The sequence below is a fragment of the Podarcis raffonei genome, chromosome 10 (assembly GCF_027172205.1).
Source record: "Podarcis raffonei isolate rPodRaf1 chromosome 10, rPodRaf1.pri, whole genome shotgun sequence".
Classification (NCBI taxonomy): Eukaryota; Metazoa; Chordata; class Lepidosauria; order Squamata; family Lacertidae; genus Podarcis; species Podarcis raffonei.
This window is the reverse complement of record NC_070611.1, coordinates 30,479,574-30,505,650: the sequence shown is the minus strand read 5'-3', so window position 1 is coordinate 30,505,650 and position 26,077 is coordinate 30,479,574. Positions and strand designations below refer to the sequence as shown.

The 26,077-nt window shown below is 43.0% G+C and overlaps 2 protein-coding genes across 3 annotated transcripts in view; one reads left to right on the top strand and one right to left on the bottom strand.

Annotated features, from left to right (window-relative positions):
• The first annotated feature begins 4,219 nt into the window (after positions 1 to 4,219).
• Positions 4,220 to 26,077, top strand: part of PPM1H (protein phosphatase, Mg2+/Mn2+ dependent 1H) — a 233,822-nt gene continuing 211,964 nt past the window's right edge. For both annotated transcript variants that reach the window (XR_008332445.1, XM_053405891.1), the window contains exon 1: positions 4,220 to 5,031. Coding sequence is in view for 1 of the 2 variants with exons in the window: in XM_053405891.1 (XP_053261866.1) it covers positions 4,757 to 5,031 (275 nt within the window). In the remaining variant the exon portion in view is untranslated. The remainder of the gene's footprint in view (positions 5,032 to 26,077) is intronic.
• Positions 21,380 to 26,077, bottom strand: part of LOC128422191 (uncharacterized) — an 85,520-nt gene continuing 80,822 nt past the window's right edge. The window contains exon 2 of the mRNA XM_053405894.1: positions 21,380 to 21,676. Coding sequence (XP_053261869.1) covers positions 21,645 to 21,676 — 32 coding nt within the window. The 3' untranslated portion in view covers positions 21,380 to 21,644. The remainder of the gene's footprint in view (positions 21,677 to 26,077) is intronic.

Here is a 26,077-nt window from a genome sequence, read left to right as displayed (position 1 = left end):
AAAATTGATCTTATCAGAATTATTGTACAAGGCTACTTGGCCAATCAGGAAAAGGACTGAAAATCTAGCCAATAATAGAAAAGTAGCCAAATAAGGTTTTCAGAACCCTTGCAGGTGCAGGGGAAATGCTGTTCTACAAGTATGTCTGCATTACATAATTCACATTCTGGTTTTCTTGTGTTAGACAGGCTTGCTAGATAAGAAACTGAGCATATACCCAAGCAATCAGGCTGCTTGAGACTGGGTTTTAGGACAGAGAAATATGGAACTGGTTAAATTAAGATGATTTAAGATTGGGAATCCAGCTTATTTCTGTCAAAGATACTATTTCTCTGTATGCCCCTAAACCAACAAACATAAGGAAATGAAAATACAGTGAAATCTTTGTACCTTGATAAAAACAAATGCAATAAAATGTTAATGCATTCAAAACATATTCTTTCACAAGGAATCTTTAAAAACTACTTGATTTACAAGACTTTTTACTACCCTTTAACCAGAAAAACCAGTCAGCTTGTGGCTCAGCGCCCAAGATCTGGCTGTGTTTAGAATAACCGCACAAAGGAAAAAGCTCCCTGATACCAAGATGAGGGATATACTGAAAATACAGATAGATAGACTTTAATTAGAAAATAATGAACTGTAGTGAAGTTGGCGGAAGTCCACAATTGGTGTGTTTCTTTTTTCATTTGATATGTGTTAATTTTTGAAGAATGAATTATATATGTATTTGTGTCTTTCCTCTCCTTTTTGTTTTCTTCTTTTTTTTCTTTTTTAAGGTTTAAATGAATTAATGAAATGTATATATTTATATTCTTTGTTCTTTTTTCCCTTTCGGTGCTTCTATCTTTATTTTTTCCTATTTTTTTTAAAAAAATATTATTATACTTTTGTATTTCTCTATTTTCTTTTAAGTGTGTGTATCTTGATTTGAATGTATATATGTGCAATATAAGCAAATAATTTTTTTAAAAAAATTAATAATATGACAAGATATTTATAACCCTGGAAAAAATAACCCCATGTAGATTGTTTGTTCTCTGTTTTGGCTTTCTTCCAAATCTACTAATCAGTATAAATGCTACAGTGAAAGTTTCCTAGGTAGAATTGTCCCTGACACACCTTAGTAACTTTTGTTTATATAGAAATTGTAACCCTGCCCTATGCACCATTTATCCACAAATTTCTCTTCTATGTTTTGACATAATTTGTTGTTGTTGTTGTTTAGTCGTTTAGTCGTGTCCAGCTCTTTGTGACCCCATGGATCAGAGCATGCCAGGCACTCCTGTCTTCCACGGCCTCCAGCAGTTTGGTCAAACTCATGTTAGTAGCCTCGGAAACACTGTTCAACCATCTCATCTTCTGTTGTCCCCTTTCCCCTGTGCTCTCAATCTTTCCCAACATCAGGGTCTTTTCCAGGGAGTCTTCTCTTCTCATGAGGTGACCAAAGTATTTGGAGCCTCAGCTTCAGGATCTGTCCTTCCAGTGAGCACTCAGGGCTGATTTCCTTCAGAATGGACAGGTTTGATCTTCTTGCAGTCCATGGGACTCTTGAGAGTCTCCTCCAGCACCAGAATTCAAAAGCATAAATTCTTCGGCGATCAGCCTTCTTTATGGTCCAGCTCTTACTTCCATATATCACTACTGGGAAAACCATAGATTTAACTATACGGACCTTTGTTGGCAAGGTGATGTCTCTGCTTTTTAAGATTCTGTCTAGGTTTGTCATCGCTCTTCTCCTTTTGTGACTGCTGTCATCATCTGCAGTGATCATGGAGCCCAAGAAAATAAAATCTCTCACTGCCTCCATTAGTCTCTATATTAAATTGGTAGAACCTTGAGAAGACCATCTATCTTCCATTTTTTTAAATTTACGTTTGTTTTCAAGACTTGTATCCACTGCCCTGCAGTAAAGCTTATAGGGTGGTTTACGAAAACAAGATAAAATAAATAAATGAAATATATAACAATAGTAAAATACATATTAAAGACTGAGAGAACAAAAACTTAAAGGATAGTAGTGCAGCAATAAAACTGCAAGTACATTTGCAGAGGGATGTGGGTGGTGCTGTGGGTTAAACCACAGAGCCTAGGACTCGCCGGTCAGAAGGTTGGTGGTTCGAATCCCCACGATGGGGTGAGCTCCCGTTGCTCGGTCCCTGCTCCTGCCAACCTAGCAGTTTGAAAGCACGTCAAAGTGCAAGTAGAGAAATAGGTACCGCTCCGGCGGGAAGGTAAACGGCGTTTCCGTGTGTTGCTCTGGTTCGCCAGAAGCAGCTTAGTCATGCTGGCCACATGAGCCAGAAGCTGTATGCCGGCTCCCTTGGCCAAGAAAGCGAGATGAGCGCCGCAACCCCAGAGTCGGTCACGACTGGACCTAATGGTCAGGGGTCCCTTTACCTTTACCTTACATTTGCAAAGCTAAGCAGGGTCTAGTATGGTTTCAAGTTGGATGGGAGACCACGTGTTGAGATTCCTCCACTGTAGGGGGTTGGACTAGAGGACCCTTAGGGTCCCTTACAATTCTAGGATCATATAATATTAATGTTGGTGCCCAGTAAAATTCCCTGGAGAGAATTCAACAAAGGAGGTGCTGCCATTGAGATGACTCTGCCTTATTTTCTTACTTTGGATGGTGAATGACTTGGATAAGAGTCAACTACAATTCCCGGAGGTCCCTGTAAAGAGGGATTGGATGTTAAATCACTCTGTGAATTCTAGGTCTGTGAGGATAATAGAGGTCTCCGAACTACTTTCAGCACCCTTAACAAACTATGACTCTAATAATTATTCAGGGGAATTCCATGCTTATAATAATAATACATAATCTTACATAGTCATATTCTGTAACTATGATAATAATTATTCTATGACTGCTCGAAGTCTTATATTACTTTAGATGTATGGTGTGAATATGGCGAAAGCGAGAAAGCACATTGTGTTCTACATATGTTGTCTTTTTTGTATGGAAGAACAGCTTGTTGTAGGAAGCTTGAAACCTGTCCCATTTGTTATGAGCAAGTGCCATATGAAACTCCTGTTTTGATATTTTTAAATATTTCCACCATGTTGCCTCTATGTTGTCTTTTTAGCATTCATATGTCTGCATGCAGCCTTCTGTCTTCTTTCATGGCGAGGTATGGTATGTTTGGGTGGGTGCACAACTGAGACATCAGATAGGTTAAAGCTATTAATATAAGGCACCTTTGCCCCTAATAAATACCTTCAGACTGCTCACCTCTATAGCCTGCAATCCCACCTGGGAGAAAGTCCAACTGAAATAGGTCTTACTTCTGAGTACGTAGGCTTTGCTCTGCTAACTCTTGCCTATTCTATTGAGGTTGAGGGCTTGCCCTCCATCCCAAAGCAGGGATATAAAACTATAAAACCAATAAAGCATAAGCTTTAGAGCCCCTAATCTTGGAGCGACCTCAAAAGGGACTCTGGTCCACATTGCTTTAATTTTTTGCATCTAGTAGACCCAGTTTGACTCATGCACACAACTCAAATTGTCTATTTTTGTGCGTGGATATATTTCAGCGATCCCAAAGTTGGAGAGCCAGTAGTACAGGCACAGATGTTGTAAAGGCGTTTTGAGCTGCCGTGGAACAACCCCACGGAAGGAAATGACAGCAGTCACTCTGACCTCACTGATGCTTGCCATGGGGCCCCCATAACAGCTCCAGCTTCAGGGCCCCCCAAAATGTAGGTCTGCCACCAGGGGTGCCAATTTGACTAAAATATGGGGGGACAGGGCTCAGGCAAGCACTGCCCCACATAATCAATCACATGACACGGCACCCCCCCCCATTTGAATGGCAATGCCCATGATCAGACCCTCCACATTTCCCCAAGATTTCCTGTACTAAAATTGAGACAAACAAATGATGACCTTATGTGCCATCATATAAAGGGCCTTGCTTTACTCTTTACTATGTATGCCATTGCACCACCAAATTTGAAAGATGGGTATCTTTAATTTGAAAGACGTGGGGGAAGGGGAGCCGGCCCATTCAAATATTTTAATGGGGGGGGGAGGCTCTTATCCCCCCCCCAAACTGTCCCGGAGCACCACCTCGTGGTGTTGTCGTCTGTACACCAGGGCGGGAGACCTCCTCGCCTGCTCCTCTGGTTCCCCGCCCCTTTCTCTTCCAGCGCGTTTTCCCCCGCTACGCCAACCCGCGCACGGGAAGAGGGCGCGCGAGAGGCGTCTCTGTTGCCGCAGGATCTTCGGGGCCGAGTCCCCCGCCTGCCTCTGCGTCTGCAGCTCACGGAGCAGGAAGTTCCCGCGTCGTCGGAGGCCAGCTTTATTATCGTCACGTGACTCGGCGCGGGCAGCAGCCGCTCGGGTCGAGTTCGGCAATCCGCGCTGAGGGAAAGAAGAGGAGGAAGAGGGAGAAGCCGGGACCCGCTCGACGCCCCCGCCATGAGGAGCGCTCCCCGGCGACGGCGCGGCGTCCAGCTCGGGGCTCTGTGGCTGCGCGCTGGCCCCTGAACACTGTGCTGAACCCCCGCTTTGCTCCATGCAGCGGCTCCTCCATTGCGGAAGCAGCAGCGCCTCTCCTGCAGGGACAGCGCTGGCCGCGTCGGCGGGAGCAGCAGCAGCAGCGGCGGCCGCCTCAGTCGCGTGATTCCCCCTCCGCCCCTCCGCCGCCGCTCCGCCACCGCCGCCCTGCGCGCCTGCCTGCCTGCCTCCCGGCGCGAGCTGGATGGTGCTTCCCCCGGCCCCGCCGGTGCGGCCGGCGGCAGGAGTACTATGCTGACTCGGGTGAAGTCTGCGGTGGCCAATTTCATGGGAGGCATCATGGCTGGCAGCTCGGATCACGGCAGCGGCGGTGGAGGAGGAGGAGGAGGAGGCGGCGGTAGTGGTGGAGGAGGCATGGACCTGCCGCTGCGCTTCCCTTACGGCAGACCCGAGTTCCTGGCTCTGTCTCCGGACGAGGTCGAGTGCTCCGCCGACCACATCGCCCGGCCTATCCTCATCCTCAACAAGGAGACCAAGCGCCTGCCCTGGACCACGGGATACGCCGAGTGAGTAGCCAGGCACAGACCCACCTTAAGCAGGAGGACGGCCGGCAGGGTCCCGTCCCCCCCTCGGCTGCCGGTGCGCCTTGGAGAGGAGGCGCGCCCACGTCCCCTCTCCAAGGGCGCTGCTGCAGCCGGGAAGGGGGGAGAGTCCGGGGTAGGATCACCTGCCTGAACCTCAGCGTCTGGAGCAAGCCCGCCACACTCTTTTTCCGAACCGGGGTTGGATGGATATAGCCTTAACTTCTCCCATCATCCTGGGAGAACCATACAAGCGTAGAGTTGGAAAGGGACCACTTGGGTCATCTAGCTCAACCCCCTGCAATGCGGGGGTCTTTTCGCCCAACGTGTGGGGCTCGAACCCACGACCCTGAGGGTTAAGAGTCTCATGCTCTACGGGCTGAGCTGTCGCGATTGACTCAGCCCTGGAAATGGGGGGCGTGGAGGCGAGGGGAAAGAGCTATTTCAGGTTTTCTGTTGGGAGGGAATGGTCAGTCACCCTGTGGGTAGATCCTGTCGCAGGTGGACTCATGTAGTGTGGCTGTGTGTATGTCATCTTCCCTGGGAAGCCTCCCCCCTCATTCCTCAATTCAAAATTTACTACTTGTGGTTATGGGAATGTGCTCTGTGCACACCTCCCATGCCCTTGCTCTTCAGGTGTTTGGGTTGGAACCTTGAGAAATGCTGCTTCGGGTTAAGTCCTCTTACGTTATGCGCTGGGTTGGTTCCGTCAAATACTCTCCCACAAGTGATTTGGGGCAGCTTTCACTTCTGCATTGTCTGTTCTGAGTGGGTGCAAAAAGTTATGTTGCTTTTAATCCCTGTTTACTTCAACTTACCTTATACGAAATCCAATCCTCTTGAATCCAGTAGGTTTTACTCCCAAGTGGGTGTGCATAGAGGTACAGCCTGACTCTGTGAATATTTACTTGGAAATAAATTCGGTTGACTTTAATGAGACTTACTCCTGGGTGCAAGCGTACATAATGCTGTAGCCATAAAGTGCTTATCTTTGACCGGGTCATGTGCATCATGCACCATCTGGTTTTGCAACTCCATGTGTCTCTTTGAGATTTTCTCATCTAGGTCTAGTAATTTTGATGGGGTTATTAAAAGGGAAGGGAAATGAAAAGCGGAAAGTTTGCCCTTTGAGTCTCTCTCTCCTCTCCCCCCCTCCCCCATGTGCAGATTTCACCCAAAGACTGTGTAGCATTTTTGTTCTGCCGTAGATCTGTGTACTGCAAGTCTCTGGATTGTTTATTTCTACTGATGCGGAAGGGGTTTAGGAAGTGTTGTGAATGTATGGGGAGAGGTGGGGGCAGAGAGAAAGAGATCTTGCTGTTTTGGTAATGGGAGACTGGCATTTAGCGCACACCCCCTTTTCCAGGCCTGTGCTGCGAAGATGATGGCTGGAGTGTGTGTCATTGATCTGTTCCATTCTCAAAATTTTCCATCCTCCCTGCACACGAATCACTCTCTTGCTGTGGAAGCAGGATTCAGGAAGGTGGAATGAAGGAGACTACAGTAGCTTTTTGTCCATATATCTTGCTCCGGATTCCAAACTTCTTCAGTTTTAAGTGTCACATTTTATTATTCTTGTGCTTATTGTGTGCTTTTAACATCTGTGTGGAAGGCTTACAATGAAGCAGTGATCTCCTAAAATAAAATGTGTGGATTTTGTTTTCAGGGGTGCATATTTTGATAAGATGGGAGGGAGCTGCAGCTTTTGAACTGGTAGCAGAAAGCTTCACCCTCCCCCCAGGAGGTGTTTTTGGGATGGATTATGTTACTGCAGCCCTGGAAAACAAATAAAAGTGAGCATTTACCTGTGATGAAGTTTGTGCAGGCAGATTAGGATGATCTCTGATCCTGACCCAACTCCTTATTAGGTCTAGGCTAGCTACGCTGCGTTGCATTCAGCAATAACCAAATTGAATCTTACTGCTGTGTTTTATTTGTTTCCATTCATAATGCTTATTTATAAATGGAAGGCTCTCTAATGGTTAAGCAAGGGAGCAAACTATAAAAAGATCTGTTGGCCAGTTCAGAAGAAACACATTGTCTAATGAAGTTAGTAGCCAATCTCTCAATATAATGCTGCAGGATTAATGGTTGAAGAACTTTCTGGTCAATTCAGTAGCTACTTGTGGTTCATGACTTCACTTTGTCATGTCACTGTTGTTTCCTTGAAAAGGGCTTAGTGATGGCCAGCAGCCAAAAGAATCATTTTTGGCATAATCCAGAGGTTAAGCAACCACTTAAGTCCTCATCTGAGTGGATACTTAAATATATGATTAAATTTCACTGGAATTTTACTTACAGTTTAACTTAGCACTGCACGATTAAATACGATGAGAGCAGTGATTGCATATCTCCCCTCATTGAGAAGAAATAGATAAATTAGAACTCAGAATAAGTCCCGCCGAGTTCACTGGGACTCGTGTGTGTGTTGGGATATTGCTGCCAGAAATGATAAATCATATATTTGCTATGTTCACCGGTGAACAGTGTTGCTTCACCCCAGTGAAGTTAGGGCTTTAGGTCTCACTTGCACAAATTCAGTGTAATGTGGGTGTCGTACGACTGTTTGCATTGCTATCAAGAGCACAAGGAGTCAGCCAATGTTTATATGTAGTCTGGATTAGGTTAATTTGGACTATGATGACTTTTTTCAGCAGAGCTGGGGAAGCTGTGGCACTCCAAATGTCCCCAGCCATTGGCCATGCTGGTTGGGGTTGATGGGAGATGGACTTCTATCCTCTGGAGGGCTGCAGGTTCCCTCTCTTCATTTTACAGGTTAATGGGAATTATCACAAGTACAGTGGTACCTCTGTTTAAGGACAGTTCTGTTTACAAACGATTCGGTTTACGAACTCCGCAAAACCAGAAGTAGTGTTCCGGTTTGCAAACTTTACCTCGGTCTACAAACGGAAACCGAACGGTGGAAGGGCAACGGCGGCGGGAGGCCTCATTAGGGAAAGCGCGCCTCGGTTTAAGAACGGATTCAGTTTAAGAACGGACTTCAGGAACGGATTAAGTTCGTAAACTGAGGTACCACTGTACTCTTAATATGTCATGTGATTATTTCCTTGCTTTTCATTGCAGGCTCTAGGATGGGGAATAAAGAGACTTATGCTTGTTAACTCGAAAGATAACCACATCGCTTGCAATGAAATTTAGACCTAAGAATTAGCCAGGTACCAGGTGTGTTTTGCAACTGGCACGGGTCCATTTGCGACCACATGGAGACTATGAATGCCAGGTTGGCAACTGGGGAAAGCAAAATGTCGCTTAGAGGAGAATCTGAAATATTTTCCTTGAAGCTTGAATTTGTTTTATTCTGGATTGCTTCATTTGATGTTTTAATGTGTTGTAAACTGCTTTGAGATTTGTTCTTTAAAATGCAAAGCGGTATAGGAATGAGATGATGAATACTAATACTAATAATAATAAGTTCCACTGCAAACAAAAAATGGCGCCTAGACATTCCATTGTGGTGACTGCAACCTAGGCTTAAGGTGCTATTTGGCGATTAGATTATATATCTTGAGTTTCTAATACTGCGTCAAATGGATTGTTGTGTGTATATATATGAAATGCCCTCCAATTTTTAGATACTGTACTTTGCTGAACTGCTCTTCTGTGTACTTTGTTGGGACTTGTAGCTATTACCTTCCATATTCTGTTTGTGATTGAAGTTGGTTTTCCATAGAAAACAAAATCTCACCCCAGGGACTTTTAAAAGACTGGCTCAGAAACCCCACTCTACCACTCTTGGTATGGGTTCTGCAGAAGAATCACAAATTCTTACTGTACATGTTAGTTCATTATACTGAAGACTTTGCCTGGGAGACCAACTTCTCTTGTAGTTGCTTTATCAGCCAGATGAATTGAGTTCTATTAAGCTTTGACAATCTGTCCGCCCCTTTCTGTATCCTGACAAGAGATGGTTATTCCTTACTGCTAGGCATTTGGTTTTATTCCTTGGGAACTTGTAATGATCATCCAGTTTTGTGTGGCAAAACAGAAAAGGCTTTGTTTCAAGTCTGCCCTGGGGGGGGGGGGGAGTCGTTTTAAGTATATGTGAGCATGTATTGTTGAAGTATTAGTAACTTTAAGAAGGTAATATGACCCTGCAGAATTTTTACTAAGGGCTTCCTTGTAACCAGATAATAAATTGGTGTTTTCTTTTTCTTTTGTTCTTTTCCTTCCTTTCTTTTATGTTAGACTGAAAAAAATGTTTATATTTTTACTCTGAATCTTAAGATAAACTGTAATGCCCCTAATGAGTCCCCCCCCCCCCTTTAAGACTGTTAGGCTCATCAGTGAATCCAATTAAAATTGGTGGCACTAACTTGAGAGACCGAATGCTTTTAAGATTATAATAGCTTTAGGACAAAGTGTTGACCTTGCTGAAGTAAATGCAGTTTTTGCTATTTACTTCAGTATCCCAAATTTGCACTGTTACTCTTCTGTGAGCATGGTTTCTACATTATTTTTGGAAAGACAGAAAGCTGGTGCCTAGACAGTACTTCTCTATACCACAGGCCTGCTGTGTGGTGATCTCCAGCCTTTAATGGATGTAGATGTAGCATTGCATAACTGTAAGCCTGTAAAACACAATGCTACTTGGCTGCAAGAATAATTTTGTGAAAATAGTGAGGAACCAGGAGACTTTTTTTCTTTCATTAGGTGCTTTGTGAAGACATGGCTTTTTGTGTTTTCTCATGTAGATGTTGTTGAGTAGATATTACATGGTGTATTATTTATTTACATAGCATATTATTCATTACATAGCATATTATTATTTTATTAAATTTCTATGGCACCCTTCATCTGAGGATCACAGGGTGGCTTACAATATACAACCACCAAAGTAAAATAAATAAATCAAGAATCACTTGGGGGGGGTGTCAGTCATAATTGACACTTTTCCTGGAATAATTCCAACTGTCTTGTCCTTTTTTTGTTTGTACCCTCACTAGAATAAACAGTTGGATTGTGCTACCCCCCCCCCCACAGTCAACTTTGTGATGTCTTGGCATCTTGCATCATTACGCCATGCCTTCCTATGTGCTACATGGAATCTGGCTGGGTTGAATCATATAATCTCATATTCAGGACACAGGAAACTGCTTTCTACTGAGCCAGGCCATTGGTCAATCTAGCTCAGTACAGTGGTACCTCGGGTTAAGTACTTAATTTGTTCCGGAGGTCCGTACTTAACCTGAAACTGTTCATAACCTGAAGCACCACTTTAGCTAATGGGGCCTCCTGCTGCTGCCGCGCCACCAGAGCACGATTTCTGTTCTTATCCTGAAGCAAAGTTGTTAACCTGAAGCACTATTTCTGGGTTAGCGAAGTGTGTAACCTGAAGCGTATGTAACCTGAAGCGTATGTAACCCGAGGTACCACTGTAGTGTTTACAATGACCGGCAGTGGCTCTCTAGGCTTTCAGATAGGGAGTCTTTTCCAGCCCTGCCTGAAGATGCTGGGGATTGAACCGGGGACCTCCTGCATGCAACGCAGATAACTCTACCACTGAGCTACAGCCCTTCCCTATTCATGCAAGATAATCTGACACCATGTGAACGAAAAGCATTGAAACGCATGGAGTATGATGGGAAGCGCTGCAGAAGAATAGTGACAATGGGATTTCAAACAAAAGTACCCATTGCCAAGCAATATTGAGCTTCCTGCGCTTTCCAGATATCATCTCTGTATGCTGAAGAAAGCCTGGAAGTGCAGTTCAGAAGTGGCACATCTGCTAGATGAAACACTCACTGGTGTTTTCTTTTTGTTATAGTTTTCAATAAGGGAGACAAGTGGAAATTTACTAATACTTTACCCTTCCATCATGAAACTTTAAGCAGATCCATTTACACTTAGGAGTCTAAAATCTGTACTTGTTCAACTGTCGTCCCCCGCAAATAATAAAGGTATTTACTCACATTTTAGTACACTAGTCGTTAACCATTTACCATTGATAGATCCTATATCTATCAAAGCTCAAAGTGGTTTCTTGTGATCCTTCACATTATCTAGCCGAACAACTTCCAATCTTTTTAATTTAGTAAAGAGCTGTACATTTCCACTGACTGACTCATAAAGATGATTTTGGCATCAGATAGAAATAAGCAGGCTCAACCCTATATTTTAATTGCTTTGTCTAACTGACAGATTCTGCTCCAGAGCTCTGGATTCCATTTAGGATTTTGTGTTTTTGGTCTCAAAGTCATGTGGTGTAGAAACACCCAAGTTTTATAGTGCATTAGTAGAGTTAAATGTATTAGTAGTCATTTTGATGGTGCTATCAGCAACAGAAAAATAAAGCAAGGAATCTAATCTCTATTGTTTGTATCCAATGTTAGGGTTTTCTGTGGCGATGAAAGTAAAAAGTTGAATAAGAATCATACCTCTCCCTACATGCAAATAGAAGGACTTGTCCAGTGTTTACTTTCATTTTTGAAGAAACCGGGCTTAGCATTATGTTTGAACCAGATACTGTGGCTTTAAGCAAACTGGTTAGTTAAACAAGCTAGTATCATAACTCACAAGTTTTTGGTGTTTTAACAATGCCTTGTTTGGACTGGCCTTCTCTTTATAGAATTTTATCTTGTAGCTATGTGAAATACTTACCTTTGCGGATGTGTTGATCTAGGTAAAGGCAACTATTTGCTTTGTGGTCTTATTATTGTTTAATGTAATAAGATATTCAGATATGCCCCAGAGTGCAGCTTTCCTCTCTCTTTCCCCCCTATAAAGACATAGTCGTTTCTATGAACAGACAGTCCAGCAATTCATTGAGGGGGACGAGGTACGTTGCCATCAACCCTGCTGAGTCACTTTCACACTTTGCACTGCAGTATGTGTTGCTCACACAAGGCTAGATCTTCCATCTGTCACATGGAGGAGGTTATGCAAGTGTGGTTGTTGAACTTGGTCCACTCGGAAAGGTCTTTAATTGAACGTTGTGTGTTTTTTTAAAAAATGCAGAGGATACCAATTTAATGCCACATCACTTAAGGATAGGACAAAAAGTAATCAATATGAATTGTGAGATGATAGCTTTAGCTTTCTTCAAAGTACTGTGTTTTAGGATTGGGCTATAAGAATGCTTAGCCACGTAATACAATATTTATATAAATTATCACTTTACAGGAGGCTATAGCTTGCCAAGAACTTGTTTGCTAAAACATCATAATGCTTAGTAACGGTTCTCCCTGGTTTTGCCAACTAACTTGTTTTGGCTTTAAAGGACACGTAGCTTTTAAGCAGCAGAGGATTTGTAATCTTATTTACAGTGCTCTCAATATTTGAATTTTCATTACCATGGAGAGGAATCAGTGATGTTCCGTGCCTGATGTTTTACACATAAAGCATCAGCTTTGTATTCCTAAGCTAATGTGTTTATTTACAGAATTTCTATGCCATTTTGCAACATAAGAGTTTTCTGGGTGGCTTCAATAAATAAGACAATTTAAATGTAAAATAAATCCTAAAACCAAGATCTACATAAATACAGCAATGGAAAACTCTCAGATGACTTTTGAACACTGGAAGGGCAAGATTTGTGCACACAGAAGCCTATATGGTTTCTGCATTCATAGGCGTTGTAAGTAGGGAGATGCAGAAAATAACAAAAGTGTGAAACTTTACCTCATCCATCTTTAGGAGTCCTCTGACAGTATTAGCAAGCTGTATAAACTGACATTGTTATATTATTGGCAAATTGTCAAAAGCTTTGTTGGAAATCCATACTTTCTCACCAAGAGCTCCTGTGTAAATTTAACATACCTTCTGTATCTGTTAAATGGCAGAAGAAAAGTCACACAATAAATTTTCTGTGGGAGACAAGGGAAGCAGCTGAGACTGAAGGATGGTATCAGTGCTATTAAACTTACTTTTTAAATGATTTGAAGTTGGAATGAGTAATGAAGTGGCCACATTATCAGATGGTCCCTGAATGGATTCAGAAGCAGATTGTCAAGAATGTTGGAATGGTATCTCCAAACCGAGTGAACGAAAGTGCACATTATATTTAATGCGAGTAAGTTCACTGGGACAGAAAGAAAAAAAACCTTCCCATGCTCTGAAGAGGTCTGAACTGGTTGTGAATATGAGAGAGAGAGAGAGAGGGAGAGAGAGAGATTGCTAGCACAGCTGTACAGGTGCAGGCAAATAGGAATTGGCATCCAAAACAATCAACAGTGTTTTGAATGTTGGGATAATTCACTGAAAGTGTCTACCCAGTGTACAATAGGGGTTGTAAAAGAAAGAAAATGACAGGTTAGGGATAAGGAAAGAATCTGTATGGGAATGACTGCATTGGAGCACGAAAGGCTCGAATGTTTGGGGCATTTTGGTTTATGAATTGGCATGTTTTACCAAAATGTATGTGAACAAGTGGTAGATAGCTAAGTAGGAATGCATTGGTTTGAAAAATGGGAGAGCACACGCTTTGACTCTGTTGCCATGATTGGAGCACTTCCCAGTGAGATTTAGACACGCAGTCTGCCATGGGGTGGTCAGCTTATTTGGATAACCCACCCCATAGGCTGATGGATTCCCGAGAGCCTTGGAGAGTTTACAATCAAAGCCCTTGTTCTGTGGGGAGAGGAGTTAGGCAGTTGACACAGCAGCTCCTAAATGCTCACTCCCACTGAACAGAGATTTTTTTGCTTTGCCAGGGAGTTGTGGGCAATGAAACAGGGAGGCGCCTCCAAAGCGAATCTGACTCAACATGAGAGCTCACTTCAGAGCCCATCGTGATGGCAGCAGTGGAGAAACTCAAGTTCACCAATGATGTTCATGCATTATAGTTTATGCGTTGGCATTCATTTACATGAAGTAAATACCGTGCCACCCAGTAGTAAAACTTATTCATGACACCATATCTCTCCAGCTCACAGTAGTTCTTTGAAACTGGTAATCGGCTGCCATATTATATTAACGTATTTGAGTCACAGTCAGAATATTTCATATATTCAAAACTGTGGTATTTCTAAGGTAAAAAGGTAAAGGACCCCTGGATGGTTAAGTCCAGTCAAAGGCAACTATGGGGTTGCAGTGCTCATCTCACTTTCAGGGTCATTTGGCCAGCATGACCAAACTGCTTCTGGCTCAGCATAACACCGCGATGGAAGCCAGGGTGCATGGAAATGCTATTTACCTTCCTGCCACAGTGGTACCTATTTATCTACTTGCACTGGTATTCTTTCAAACTGGCAGGAGCTGGGACAGAGCAACAGGAGCTCACTCTGTTGTGGGGATTCAAACCGCCAACTTTTTGATCAGCAAGCCCAAGAGGCTCAGTGGTTTAGACCACAGCGCAACCCACGTCCCACTTATATTTCTAAGACTGACTGAACTGGGACTCAAAACTGTCTCTTTGCACAGTGGTATGGGCTGAAAACTTCAAAATATTATGCACAGTTGTTTAAAAGATGGGGCCACATTTTACAAATGTGAAATAACCAGTGGAAGAACAATAAAATGTCTAGTTAAAATAATCACTTTATCATTGCAGACTGGAATATGTAAGTGATGGAAGTGGCTGATCTGTGTCATATTCCCTATGTGATATGTCTTATTTTTCAAATGATGGACTGACTGTGATTGATTCTCAGTTAAACAGATGACAACCTTGAGCTAGGTTCAGTATTTTAAGAACTTAAAGGAGAAAAGCCACTTTATGCAGGGACAGTCCCCATATCTATTGGCCTGTTCCTACCTCTTTTTCTTAGTGGTGACACAGACCATTCATAACGTAAGAATATTCTTTACAGCTATGAGCAGGGCAGTAGGGTGGGTGGGGTAAGTGAAGCTACAACAATTAGCTATAGTGTTGTTCATTGTTTCTGCTCAGGCTGCACAGAGAAAGCATTTTGGTTCCTGAAATTCATACTGACTGTGCAGATGACTGATAAAATTCTACAGGATGTGGTATTAGTGTGTGCAAACAGTCAAGATCCAATGATCCCCAGGCATGTACCTCCAGATGGTGGATATGTCATGTGCCGTCCTGACACCCAGGCATCTTCACTTGGTTGCGAGTGGCTGGTAGTTGAGTGCAAAATGCACTTGGCGCCTGACTAGGTACAGTATAGTTTCTCAGGTGAATAGCTATGTGCTAAGGAGTCGGGAAGAAGGGTGCCTCTGAGCACATGTTTAACCCAGTAACCTGTACTCACACTGGAACCAAGCTCACAAGTCCTTTCACAGAAAACAGACCCCTTGTTCTTCCTCCAAGTGTCTTTTTTCCAGCAGCTAATTTGGAAGGAGGAATGGACTTTTTGATTGTTGTTACTGTTGTTGTTACAGTTGAGAGTTAGAAACCCATGGAAATCTACTGCAAAATTATCCAGTAGATCCTGATCTGTCTTGCCTGATTCCCTGCTCTAGAGCAGGGGTGGCCAACTTCCAAGAGACTGCAATCTACTCACAGAGTTAAAAACTGGCAGTGATCTACCCCCTTTTGGGGGGTTCAGGTCAAAGTTGATGAGCATTTTTTAGGAAGGAGGAAGGCCCATTTTTTAGGGGTGCAGGCAAAGTTATTGAGCTTTTTTTAGGGGAGCCAAAGTTGTTGATCATTGTTGAGGGGAGCCAGTGATCTGCCACAGACGTCCAGTGATCTACCGGTAGATCACGATCTACCTGTTGGATATGTCTCAACAATGCAGCCTTTTCTGCATGTCCCACCGTCCCCATTAGAACTACATCAAGAGACTTGCATCTGTTTGTGGGATTTTGGATTGCCTATGATAAAATGCTGTTTGGATGGGATTTATTTCGAAACTCATTGTCGTCTTCGACTTTGAGTCATTGAAAAGGAGCTTGTGAGCAAGTGGACTGAAACAATTTGGACCCCCTTTCACACGTTTGTAACATTATGTCACAGTGAACTTGATCTTAATCTTGACACTGCATTTTCAAAGGAGTTGCAGGTGTTTCATAGCAGTTTAATTCTTCAAGCATTCTTGCAGGTGGAACAGGGGAGTGGCCTCCGTAAATGGCAGTATTAATGGGTGAGTTGTGCTGTGGAATCTGTTCCTGAGCGTGGAATGTTGCCTTCTGATAGTGTAACTCTTGATACTGGATTTGGGCTGGCACCTTACACAAGAACTCGAGAAGGGTACAGTGGTGCCTCTGGTTAAGAACTTAATTCGTTCCGGAGGTCCGTACTTAACCTGAAATTGTTCTTAACCTGAGGTACCACTTTAGCTAATGGGGCCTCCCACTGCCACCGCGCCGCCGCTGCGCGATTTCTGTTCTCATCCTGAAGTAAAGTTCTTAACCCGAGGTACTATTTCTGGGTTAGCGGAGTCTGTAACCTGAAGCATTTGTAACCCGGGGTACTACTGTACTTGTTTCCCAGCCTTCCTCAACTTGGCTGCCTTTAGGTCAGCCCTTCTCAACCTGTGGCTCCCCAGATGTTGTTGAACTACAACTCCCATCACACCTAGCTAGCAAGGCCAGAGTTCAGGAATGATGGGAGTTGTAGACCCACAACATCTGGGGACCCACAGGTTGAGAACCGCTGCTCTAGGTATTGTTGCATTCCCTTTTTTTAAAAAAAAGATATTTATTAAAGTTTTACAAAAAGAAGAAAGTTACAGAATAAAAAGAAAACAAAAAGAAAAAAAATACAAAAATACATAGAAAAAAAATACAAAATACAGAAAAAAATAAATAGAAAATAGTTAAAAACAAGTCAGTCTTTTCATATCTTAAATTTTGTTTGCTTATTTCCCCGACCTCCTCACACCTCCCTTTTTTGTATTCCCGTTCACATGGTTAATTCAGCAAATCCTTACCCTCTTTCTTTTATCTTAATTCTATATCTCAACATATTATAACTTTATATTTTCATCCGTTATCAATCCATTTTTACAAATTCTTATTAACCTTGTTGCTAAGGCCGCTTGATTTCAATCCAACATCATTTTAACATTCATTAATTTTACAATGTTTCTGCAAATAGTCTTTGAATTTCTTCCAATCTTCTTCTACCGACTCTTCTCCCTGGTCCCGGATTCTGCCAGTCATTTCCACCAGTTCCATATAGTCTATCACTTTCATCTGCCATTCTTCCAGGGTGGGTAAATCTTGTGTCTTCCAATACCTTGCGATGAGTATTCTTGCTGCTGTTGTAGCGTACATAAAGAAAGTTCTATCCTTCTTTGGCACCAATTGGCCGACCATGCCCAGGAGAAAGGCCTCTGGTTTCTTCAAGAAGGTATATTTAAATACCTTTTTCATTTCATTATATATCATCTCCCAGAAAGCCTTTATCCTTGGGCACGTCCTCCAAAGGTGAAAGAATGTACCTTCATTTTCTTTACATTTCCAACATTTATTATCGGGCAAATGATAGATTTTTGCAAGCTTGACTGGTGTCATGTACCACCTGTATATCATTTTCATAATATTCTCTCTTAAGGCATTACATGCTGTAAATTTCATACCTGTGGTCCACAACTGTTCCCAGTCAGCAAACATAATGTTATGTCCAACATCTTGTGCCCATTTAATCATAGCAGATTTAACCGTTTCATCCTGAGTATTCCATTTCAACAGCAAGTTATACATTCTTGAAAGTATCTTAGTTTTGGGATCTAACAGTTCTGTTTCCAATTTTGATTTTTCCACCTGGAAGCCATTTTTTTTGTCCAAATTGTAAGCCTCCCTTATTTGATAATAGTGAAGCCAGTCTCGCACTTTATCTTTTAATTTCTCAAAACTCTGCAATTTCAATTTGTCTCCTTCTTGTTCCAAAATCTCCCAATATTTCGGCCATTTGGCCTCCATACTGAGCTTTTTCTGAGCCTTCGCTTCCATTGGTGATAACCACCTTGGGGTTTTGTTTTCAAGTAAATCTTTATATCTTATCCAGACATTAAACAATGCTTTCCTGACATTTATGATTTTTAAATGCTTTGTGTGCTTTAACCTTGTCATACCACAGATATGCATGCCACCCAAAAACGTTATTAAAACCTTCTAAATCCAAAATGTCTGTGTTCTCAAGAAGCAGCCATTCTTTCAGCCAGCAAAATGCTGCTGATTCATAATAGAGTTTAAGGTCTGGCAGGGCAAATCCACCTCTTTCCTTTACATCAGTTAGTATTTTAAATTTTATTCTGGGCTTCTTGCCCTGCCAGACAAATCTAGAAATGTCTCTCTGCCACTTCTTGAAACAGTCCATTTTGTCCAAAATTTGCAATGATTGAAACAAAAATAACATTCTTGGCAATACATTCATCTTTATAACAGCAATTCGACCTAACAAGGAAAGCTTCAAATTTGACCATATTTCTAGATCCTTTTTCACTTCTGACCAACATTTCTCATAATTGTCTTTAAATAAGTTTAAGTTCTTAGCGGTCATATTAACCCCCAGGTATTTTACTTTCCTAACCAATGTTAAACCTGTCTCCTTCTGAAACCTCTCTTTCTCAATCGGTGTTAAGTTTTTCTCAAGAACCTTAGTTTTTAACTTGTTCAGCTTAAATCCTGCCACATGACCAAATTCTTGAATCAATTCTAATACTCTTTTAGTACTAGATTCTGGCTCCTGTAACGTCAGTACTAAGTCATCTGCAAAAGCTTTCAATTTGTACTGTTTAGCTCCGACCTGTATACCTTTAATCAAATGGTCCCTTCTGATCATATTTAGCAAAACCTCCAGGACCGAAATAAAGAGCAATGGGGAAATAGGTATTGTTGCATTCCCAACTCCCATAGTCAGTGGTAATTAATTATGGGAGTTGGGAGTCCAAAATATCTGGAAGGATCCAGATTGTAGAAGGCTTCTTTCAATGTGGTTTTGACCTTCAAGATTTTGAGAGTCACATTATCTTGACAGGCAGCCAGAGAGTGAATATTAGGAGAAAGCTTTTGTTTTGTATAATGAGTAGCTAGAAGAGTTGGCAACTCTCCCTCTCATCCTTCCTTTCTCTGTAGCTGTACTTGAAATTTCTTATTGTGTCTCCCTTGTAAGTAATATACTGCTTATGTGTCCCAGTTGTCATTACAGATTTATGACTGCTTCATATCAATTATTGCTACTTCATGTTATCTTCCTTGCTAAATGGCTGCCTTGTAATATTGTTTGTCAGGGCAAGCGAAATGAGACGTTATCCTCTGAGAATGGCAGCTCCGAAGAAAGAGAGTTTATAAAGTTGTTGTTAACACTTTGATTTGAAATGGCATGAGGAAGAAAGTTGGTTGCAGTCAGTAAGACGTCTGTGCCAGTAAACATAGTCGCAGTACTTCATTGATTATTGCTTTCCACATATCCATAGGATTGTTAGCTAGCAGCAAAATGTCAAAGATGGTACTGATGCAGGTGGATGTCTATATAAGCAGAAAGCCTGGTCTTCATGCAGCACTGCCAGCGGTACCTAGAATAGAGTGAGTGCCTGGAGGTGGTTGGAGGATGGATGGCGGCTAACAGATTGAGGATGAATCCTGACAAGACAGAAGTACTGTTTTGCGGGGACGGGATGGGTGGGTGTGGGGGACTCCCTGGTCCTGAATGGGGCAACTGTGCCCCTGAAGGAGCAGGTACGCAGTCATTTTGGACTCACAGCTGTCCATGGAGGCGCAGGTCAATACTGTGTCCAGGGCAGCTGTTTACCAGCTCCATCTGGTACGCAGGCGGAGACCCTACCTGCCCGCAGACTGTCTTGTCAGAGTGGTGCATGCTCCAGTTATCTCCCACTTGGACTACTGCAACACTCTCTACATGGGACTACCTTTGAAGGTGACCCAGAAACTGCAACTAATCCAGAATGAGGCAGCTAGACTGGTGAATGGGAGTGGCAGCCGAGACCATATGAGACCGGTCCTGAAAGACCTACGTTGGCTCCCAGTACGTTTCCGAGCACAATTCAAAGTGTTGGTGCTGACCTTTAAAGTCTCGGCCCAGTATACCTGAAGGAGCATCTCCACCCCCATCGTTCAGCCCAGACACTGAGGTCCAGTGCCGAGGGCCTTCTGGCAGTTCCCTCCCTGTGAGAAGTGAGGTTACAGAGAACCAGGCAGAGGGCCTTCTTGGTAGTGGCACCAGCCCTGTGGAATGCCCTCCCATTAGATGTCAAGGAAATAAACAACTATCCGACTTTTAGAAGACATCTGAAGGCAGCCCTGTTTAGGGAAGTTTTTAATGTTTGAAGTTTTATTCTGTTTTTAGTGTTCTGTTGAAAGCTGCCCAAAGTGGTTGGGGAACCTAGCCAGATGGGTGGGGTAGAAATAAATAATAATAATAATAATAATAATAATAATAATAATAATAATAATAATAATTATTATTATATTTTGGAAATATGCTAGCCTTATTAGTGGCTGTGAATATTTTTTTTAAAAAATTACTCCAAATGGGGTTATGACTGAGACACTAATTGATTGAAACTAGTGAAGCTGCACAGAAGCTAGAGATGTCTTTTCCCAGAACAGCTCCAGTGACAGCAGGGTTTTTTTTAAATAAAAAGAACCACACACATCAAAACCCAGCTGACATTCCTTATCAAGGTGCCATTGTCACAGAGATTATTAGTGTGATGCTTAGAGTGCCTTCTCTGACTTGCAAAGTAGAATCTCTGCTGCTCAAGAGAGAAACATCACACTTGCTTTTCAATCTTGACAGCTGGGGGAAAAATATCCCAAGGCATTTTTTTGCAGCTCAGAAATGGGTTACTATGGGTCTGAAGGATCAGTCTGCTCCCGGTGTCTACCTATCAGGTCTCCAGGATGTGATGTACCATAACTGTTTTCATGTAAACCAAAGTCATCTTCATGCTTGGCCTAGTTCGTACATCACAGTAAAAAATGGTTAATGGTTTATCTTCAGTGTCTGGGTAGCTTTGCCACACACATACACACACCTGTGTAGGAAACCTTGGCTACAATTTGTGGTTAGTTTGGAGCAAAACAAACTTCAAACCCTAGTTTGGACATAGCAGTAAGTCAGGAATCATGGTTTTTGTCCCTAGTGATGGGGCAGTTTAGAAAATTCTCTCTCTCTCTGTGTATATATATATATATGAGAGACCACGATTGTAGAAAAACCTCAAAGTGCTATCTATATTATACACACGTATATAAAAATATTTTAAAAGTTATAAACAGTTTTAAATATACAGTTCATAATAATCAACACCTATATTACATATAATACAAAAGTTTTAAAACATAAGTTACCTTATCTTCTCCGGTGAAACTAAAGCATAATACACATTTAACAATAGTAGCAGTAGTATAAAAAAAATGTGGGTGGTGGCAGTGGTAAACAAGGTACAAAATGCATATATGCTTTCTTCAGCAAAACTAGCTTCTAATCAGCAAGATGGCAGACCCTCCATCCAGCTCTCACCTAGGTGCTTTCCTTTCCTTTCCTAGTTTCTCATCCTGGGAGATCTCCACTTCCTTACCTCGCTGGTGTCCTTCTGCCATTTTATCAGTGAATTCCAGTGGAGTGCCAATCCCATCGTCAAATGGCCTCCTGGTGTGACCAAATGGGTGACAGGCCCCCTTTGATCTTAACCTGTTGCAAGGTGCTTGGTTTTATCTCTCCCCATCTCAAAACTCACCCTCAGGGCAGTTGGAGTTCAGCTGGCCTATGTCTGTTGCTGCCAATATGTTTCTTCAACTATGGGCAGGAGTAAAGCAGGCAATACTGACTTGCGCATGTTACCGCTGAATTATGAAGGCTCACCTTCTTTGACCAGCCATCTCTATAACCCATTTTCACCTCAGCACAATAGGAAGTTTCCCCTTCACTTGTCTCAGTTTTTGAGACATGTGTAACAAGTCACAGGGGGTCGGTGTGAGCTATTGAGGTGTGAAAAGAAAAGAAAAAGCGTTGACAGAACATCCGGGAATACTTCCAGATTAGAGGACAAATATATTTACTCCTTTTGCAGTATCTGTATTTTGCACATGCCTGCATATTATTATTACTATCATTTTAACATAAGAAACCACACATCTTGTTTAGAGAGCTTTCCCAGACATACAGCCATATGTTTTGCTGCTTTAGTGTTTGAATAAATATTTGAACTGTTTGCCTTTAGTAGCTGTTCGCCTCTCTTTTTTTTTTTTTGCTCTTGCAAAAGCAAAGAAAAATAGGCTGCTTACTTTCATACATGAAGGAAAGCTTCTGTATTCCATACCGTCCAACATTTATCCAACGAAAATAAGGACATCTTTTTTTAAAAAAAATAATAATAATACTCCACCCATCCAACTGGGTTGCCCCAGCCACTCTGGGCAGATTCCAACATATATAAAAACATAAACATTAAACATTAAAAAACCCTTCCCTATACAGGGCTGCCTTCAGATGTCTTCTAAAGGTTGTATAGTTACCGTATTGGCCAGAATATAAACCATACTTTTTTTTCCAAATTCTGACCGTGAAAAGTAAAGTGTGGCTTAAATTCGCGACCTTACAAAAATTGGCTTTTACGTTATCGGTGCTGAAACAGACATGTGGTAAAATGGAATGGGTGTGAGTGCTTACGGAATTTTAAGGGAGTGGCTTATATTTTGGTATTGTCTTTTTTCTCCCCCCTCCCCCCATGAATTTTAAAGGTGCGGCATATATTCGGGTGCGGCTTATATTTGGGCCAATACGGTATATCGGTGGTCGCATAACCTTACCCAACCCCTCCCTCTCTCCCTCATCAAGCACCACAGGACAAACTAACTTGGGCCCATCTTAGATTTGCAGTCTGGACCCCCTGAGCTCCATCACCCTCTTAATCAGAATCCCTCATTACCTTCATTCCTGTAGCTCAGCTACAGTTTTATAAGCGGGAAGACGAATATTTGCTTTGACATCCTGCTTTATGGTTCTCTTGCTTTACAGGAATCAAATCTATACATAGCTCTTGAGGATGGATTTTGGCTGCCTTCCTGTTAAGGTTTATAATTTCTGAAATCTTCATCTAATCCCCCCAAAACTGATAAAAAGTGGAGGAATACAGATTTATATCTGTACACTGATGCAATCAGAGTTAGATCTGCTGGCGGAGGAAATTCTCTGCATTTGAGAGTTAGCAATCATTTCTGAAATCCAGATTAATATCCTTAAAAAAGAAAAAGGCAGCTGAATGTTTATTCGAGCAAGAATGTTGATGGCACAGAGTCATCAAATGTGGTCAAAAGCCCTGATCTGTACCATCATGGAAATTACATTTGGTAAGAAATATATATATGCTGAATCCTATCTTGAAGTTCTACCAACTACGAATCCTTAATGCAGTCAAGGTCACTGGGTGGGTAAGACAATATATTTGTGGATTTTATTTGCATTTGCAGAATTCTGCCGGTTTGCAGCAAGGCTTTAAAAAAATTAAATGAAGTACACATTAATCAACTGAAAGTGAATCTGTTCCATCAGTTCACATAAATCAATCACAATCTGATGAGCAGCTCTCTTTTGAAAGCTCTATTACATGAGCTTTTAAAAAGAAAGAAACCCACCACCCATTTTTCTGCGGCATTTTTTTAAAATTGTAGGAAGGGAAGCATACTATTGAACGAGAAGGCACTGATCACACGTTAAAAATAAACACAGGCAAGCTTAATATTAGATGGAGCAAGCTGGTAGAGTTGGCAGTTCAGGGGAGATGTATGTTACTGTTGAAGTTCCTTCTGGAGTCAATTATTGCTGTTTGGCAATGTAAGCTTTAATGCTGCTTGCAGCATGTTAAATAATAAATTAGAGCAGGGGTGTCAGACACAAGGCCCGCGGGCCAAATCCGGCCCGCCAGACCTCGTCATGTGGCCCGTGTAGCCGCCACCGGCCACCAGCCTTCACCTTTTATTCTCGCTTGTGTTTTTTTTTTACACAATAAAGTTTACATGGTGCGGCTCCCTACTTGCCTCCCCCCGTCACTCTTAAGGACGTGGCTGCTGCTTCAAATGTCCCCGCGTCTCTCAACTTGCGCCTTCGTCGTGGGGGGGGGGGCTGAAGCGAGGCGGGCAGCTTGCTTCTCTCTCCCGCTCACTGCTCAAAAAGAGCAAGCGGAAGGTCAGGTCTCTCGCGCCGCGGAGGGAGAGTCTTTCTCCTCGGAGAAACTTTTTTATTCCAGCCTTAGATCTTCTCCGGGAATGCTGGATCCCGGCGTGCAAACTCGCCCTGCGAGAGGCGTCCTCTTCTCCTCCGCGCTGGATTTCACCAGCCTCTTCCTCTTCATTTCGCCTTCCTCTTCATTTCCCTTCCCTTCCTCTTCATTTCGCCTCCCTCTCCATCTTTGCACGGCCAGCCTTTCCAGGACCGACGATGCCCGTGTTCTTTGGGAATATGGGGTGGCTGGTGTGTGGGGGGGTGAGTGGGAGAGAGAGAGAGGCGCGCGCGCACACACACTCCAAACACCCTTAAAATAAATGTAAAGTGGGGGCGGCGATGATGATGGCCGTGATGGGAGGGGGCTGTGTTCCCTGGCACCCCCTCCACTCCCTGCACCCCACCGCCGCCTTCCTCCTCCTCCTCCTCCTTCTCTTGCAATTTCGCGGCAAGCCAAGCGAGGAAGGCGATCTGGCGCCCGGCTCTCTATCTCAGCTCCACAAGTTGGACTCCGCGCCCTCCCCGTCCGGCACATGTCAGTCCCGCTGGCACATTCCTGGGAGGAGATCGGACTGCGGCTCCTTGCAGCCCTTCCATCACTCGGTCACACAATTGGGCGGGCGGCTCGCTCTCCGCCCTGCCAGCAGCTCCGTCTTGATCTCTCCCTCCCGTCTCGGGGAAGGAAACGAAAAAGCCGGAGATCCAGTTGCAGGCAGCGCGCTCGCGCTCTTTCGCCTTTTGCACTATGCAATGGCACCCCGAGATGGGGGGGGGGAGAGGGGAATTAGCCAAGGAAAATGAGAGTGCACAAGGCATGTTGATGCTTTCCTGTCAGAGCTCTCTCTCTCTCTCTCTCTCTCTCTCTCTCTCTCTCTCTCTCCCACACACACATTTTATTTACAGCCCCATGCCGTGTATGTTTACTCAGAAGCCAGCCTCACTTTCTTCGACAGGAGTTTCAAGTAAATGCACATAGGATTGCAGCAATCATCTCATTAGGGCTCATTATTTGTAACAACTTTGTTTCCTAGTTCTGCTGGATCTCTCAGTGGCCTTTGATACAATCGACCATAACATCCTTCTGGACCGTCTACATTATTACAAAAAACAGTAATAATTGAATGCAGTGACAATAATTTATGATAATAAAGAGTGGACACATAGTCCTACAGATACAACCGGCCCTTTGAGGGTGACCAAACTGCTGATGCGGCCCCCGATGAATTTGAGTTTGACACCCCTGAATTAGAGCAACACTTTGTGGTAACATTTTAGGAACCGAATTGATCACACATTCCAACATGCTAAGAATACTTCCCTTGAAAACAGTTGAGTCATGGGCTGCAACCGTATTAGGCTGATCATATTGAAATAAGACAAAGGGATTTGGGCAGCTGTGGGCAGAGTTGAGTGAGTAACCCTATATATGTTTACCCAGAAATCAATTCCTATTGAAGTAATTGTGGATGGAATTGCAATATGAAGACTGTGTTGTCCTTCCCTTCATTTATTCTCATTTTAAAGAAGATGGAATGAAGCTAAGAAACCTTGCCAAGGGCACACCCAAGATGGAGGCTTAGCCAAGAGCTGAAACACAACCTCATCTTCAGACTTGGCAAGGAATACCAGCCCCTCCAAGTGTCCCTATTTTCCAGGGTCAGTCCTAGATTTACAGAAGCCGTTCAGGTTTCTGATTTCATCCCGGAATGTCCTGCTTTACCTTAGGATGTCCCTATTTTCTTTGGAGAAATGTTGGTGGGTATGCGGGTAGCAATCCAAGGAGCCTTTGCAACTGCACTCCAACAGCCGAGTGAATCTGACCCACAGCCAAGCACTTTGGGGTACCATTATACCTCTGAATCACAGCCTGGTACTTTAGTGTACCGTCTACCCCTCTCATTGTTTCCAGTGATGAGAAAGAGTGAGAGCCACCATTGATGCCAATCTGGTAAGTGCTACTGGTTTTTCAAAGGTTTC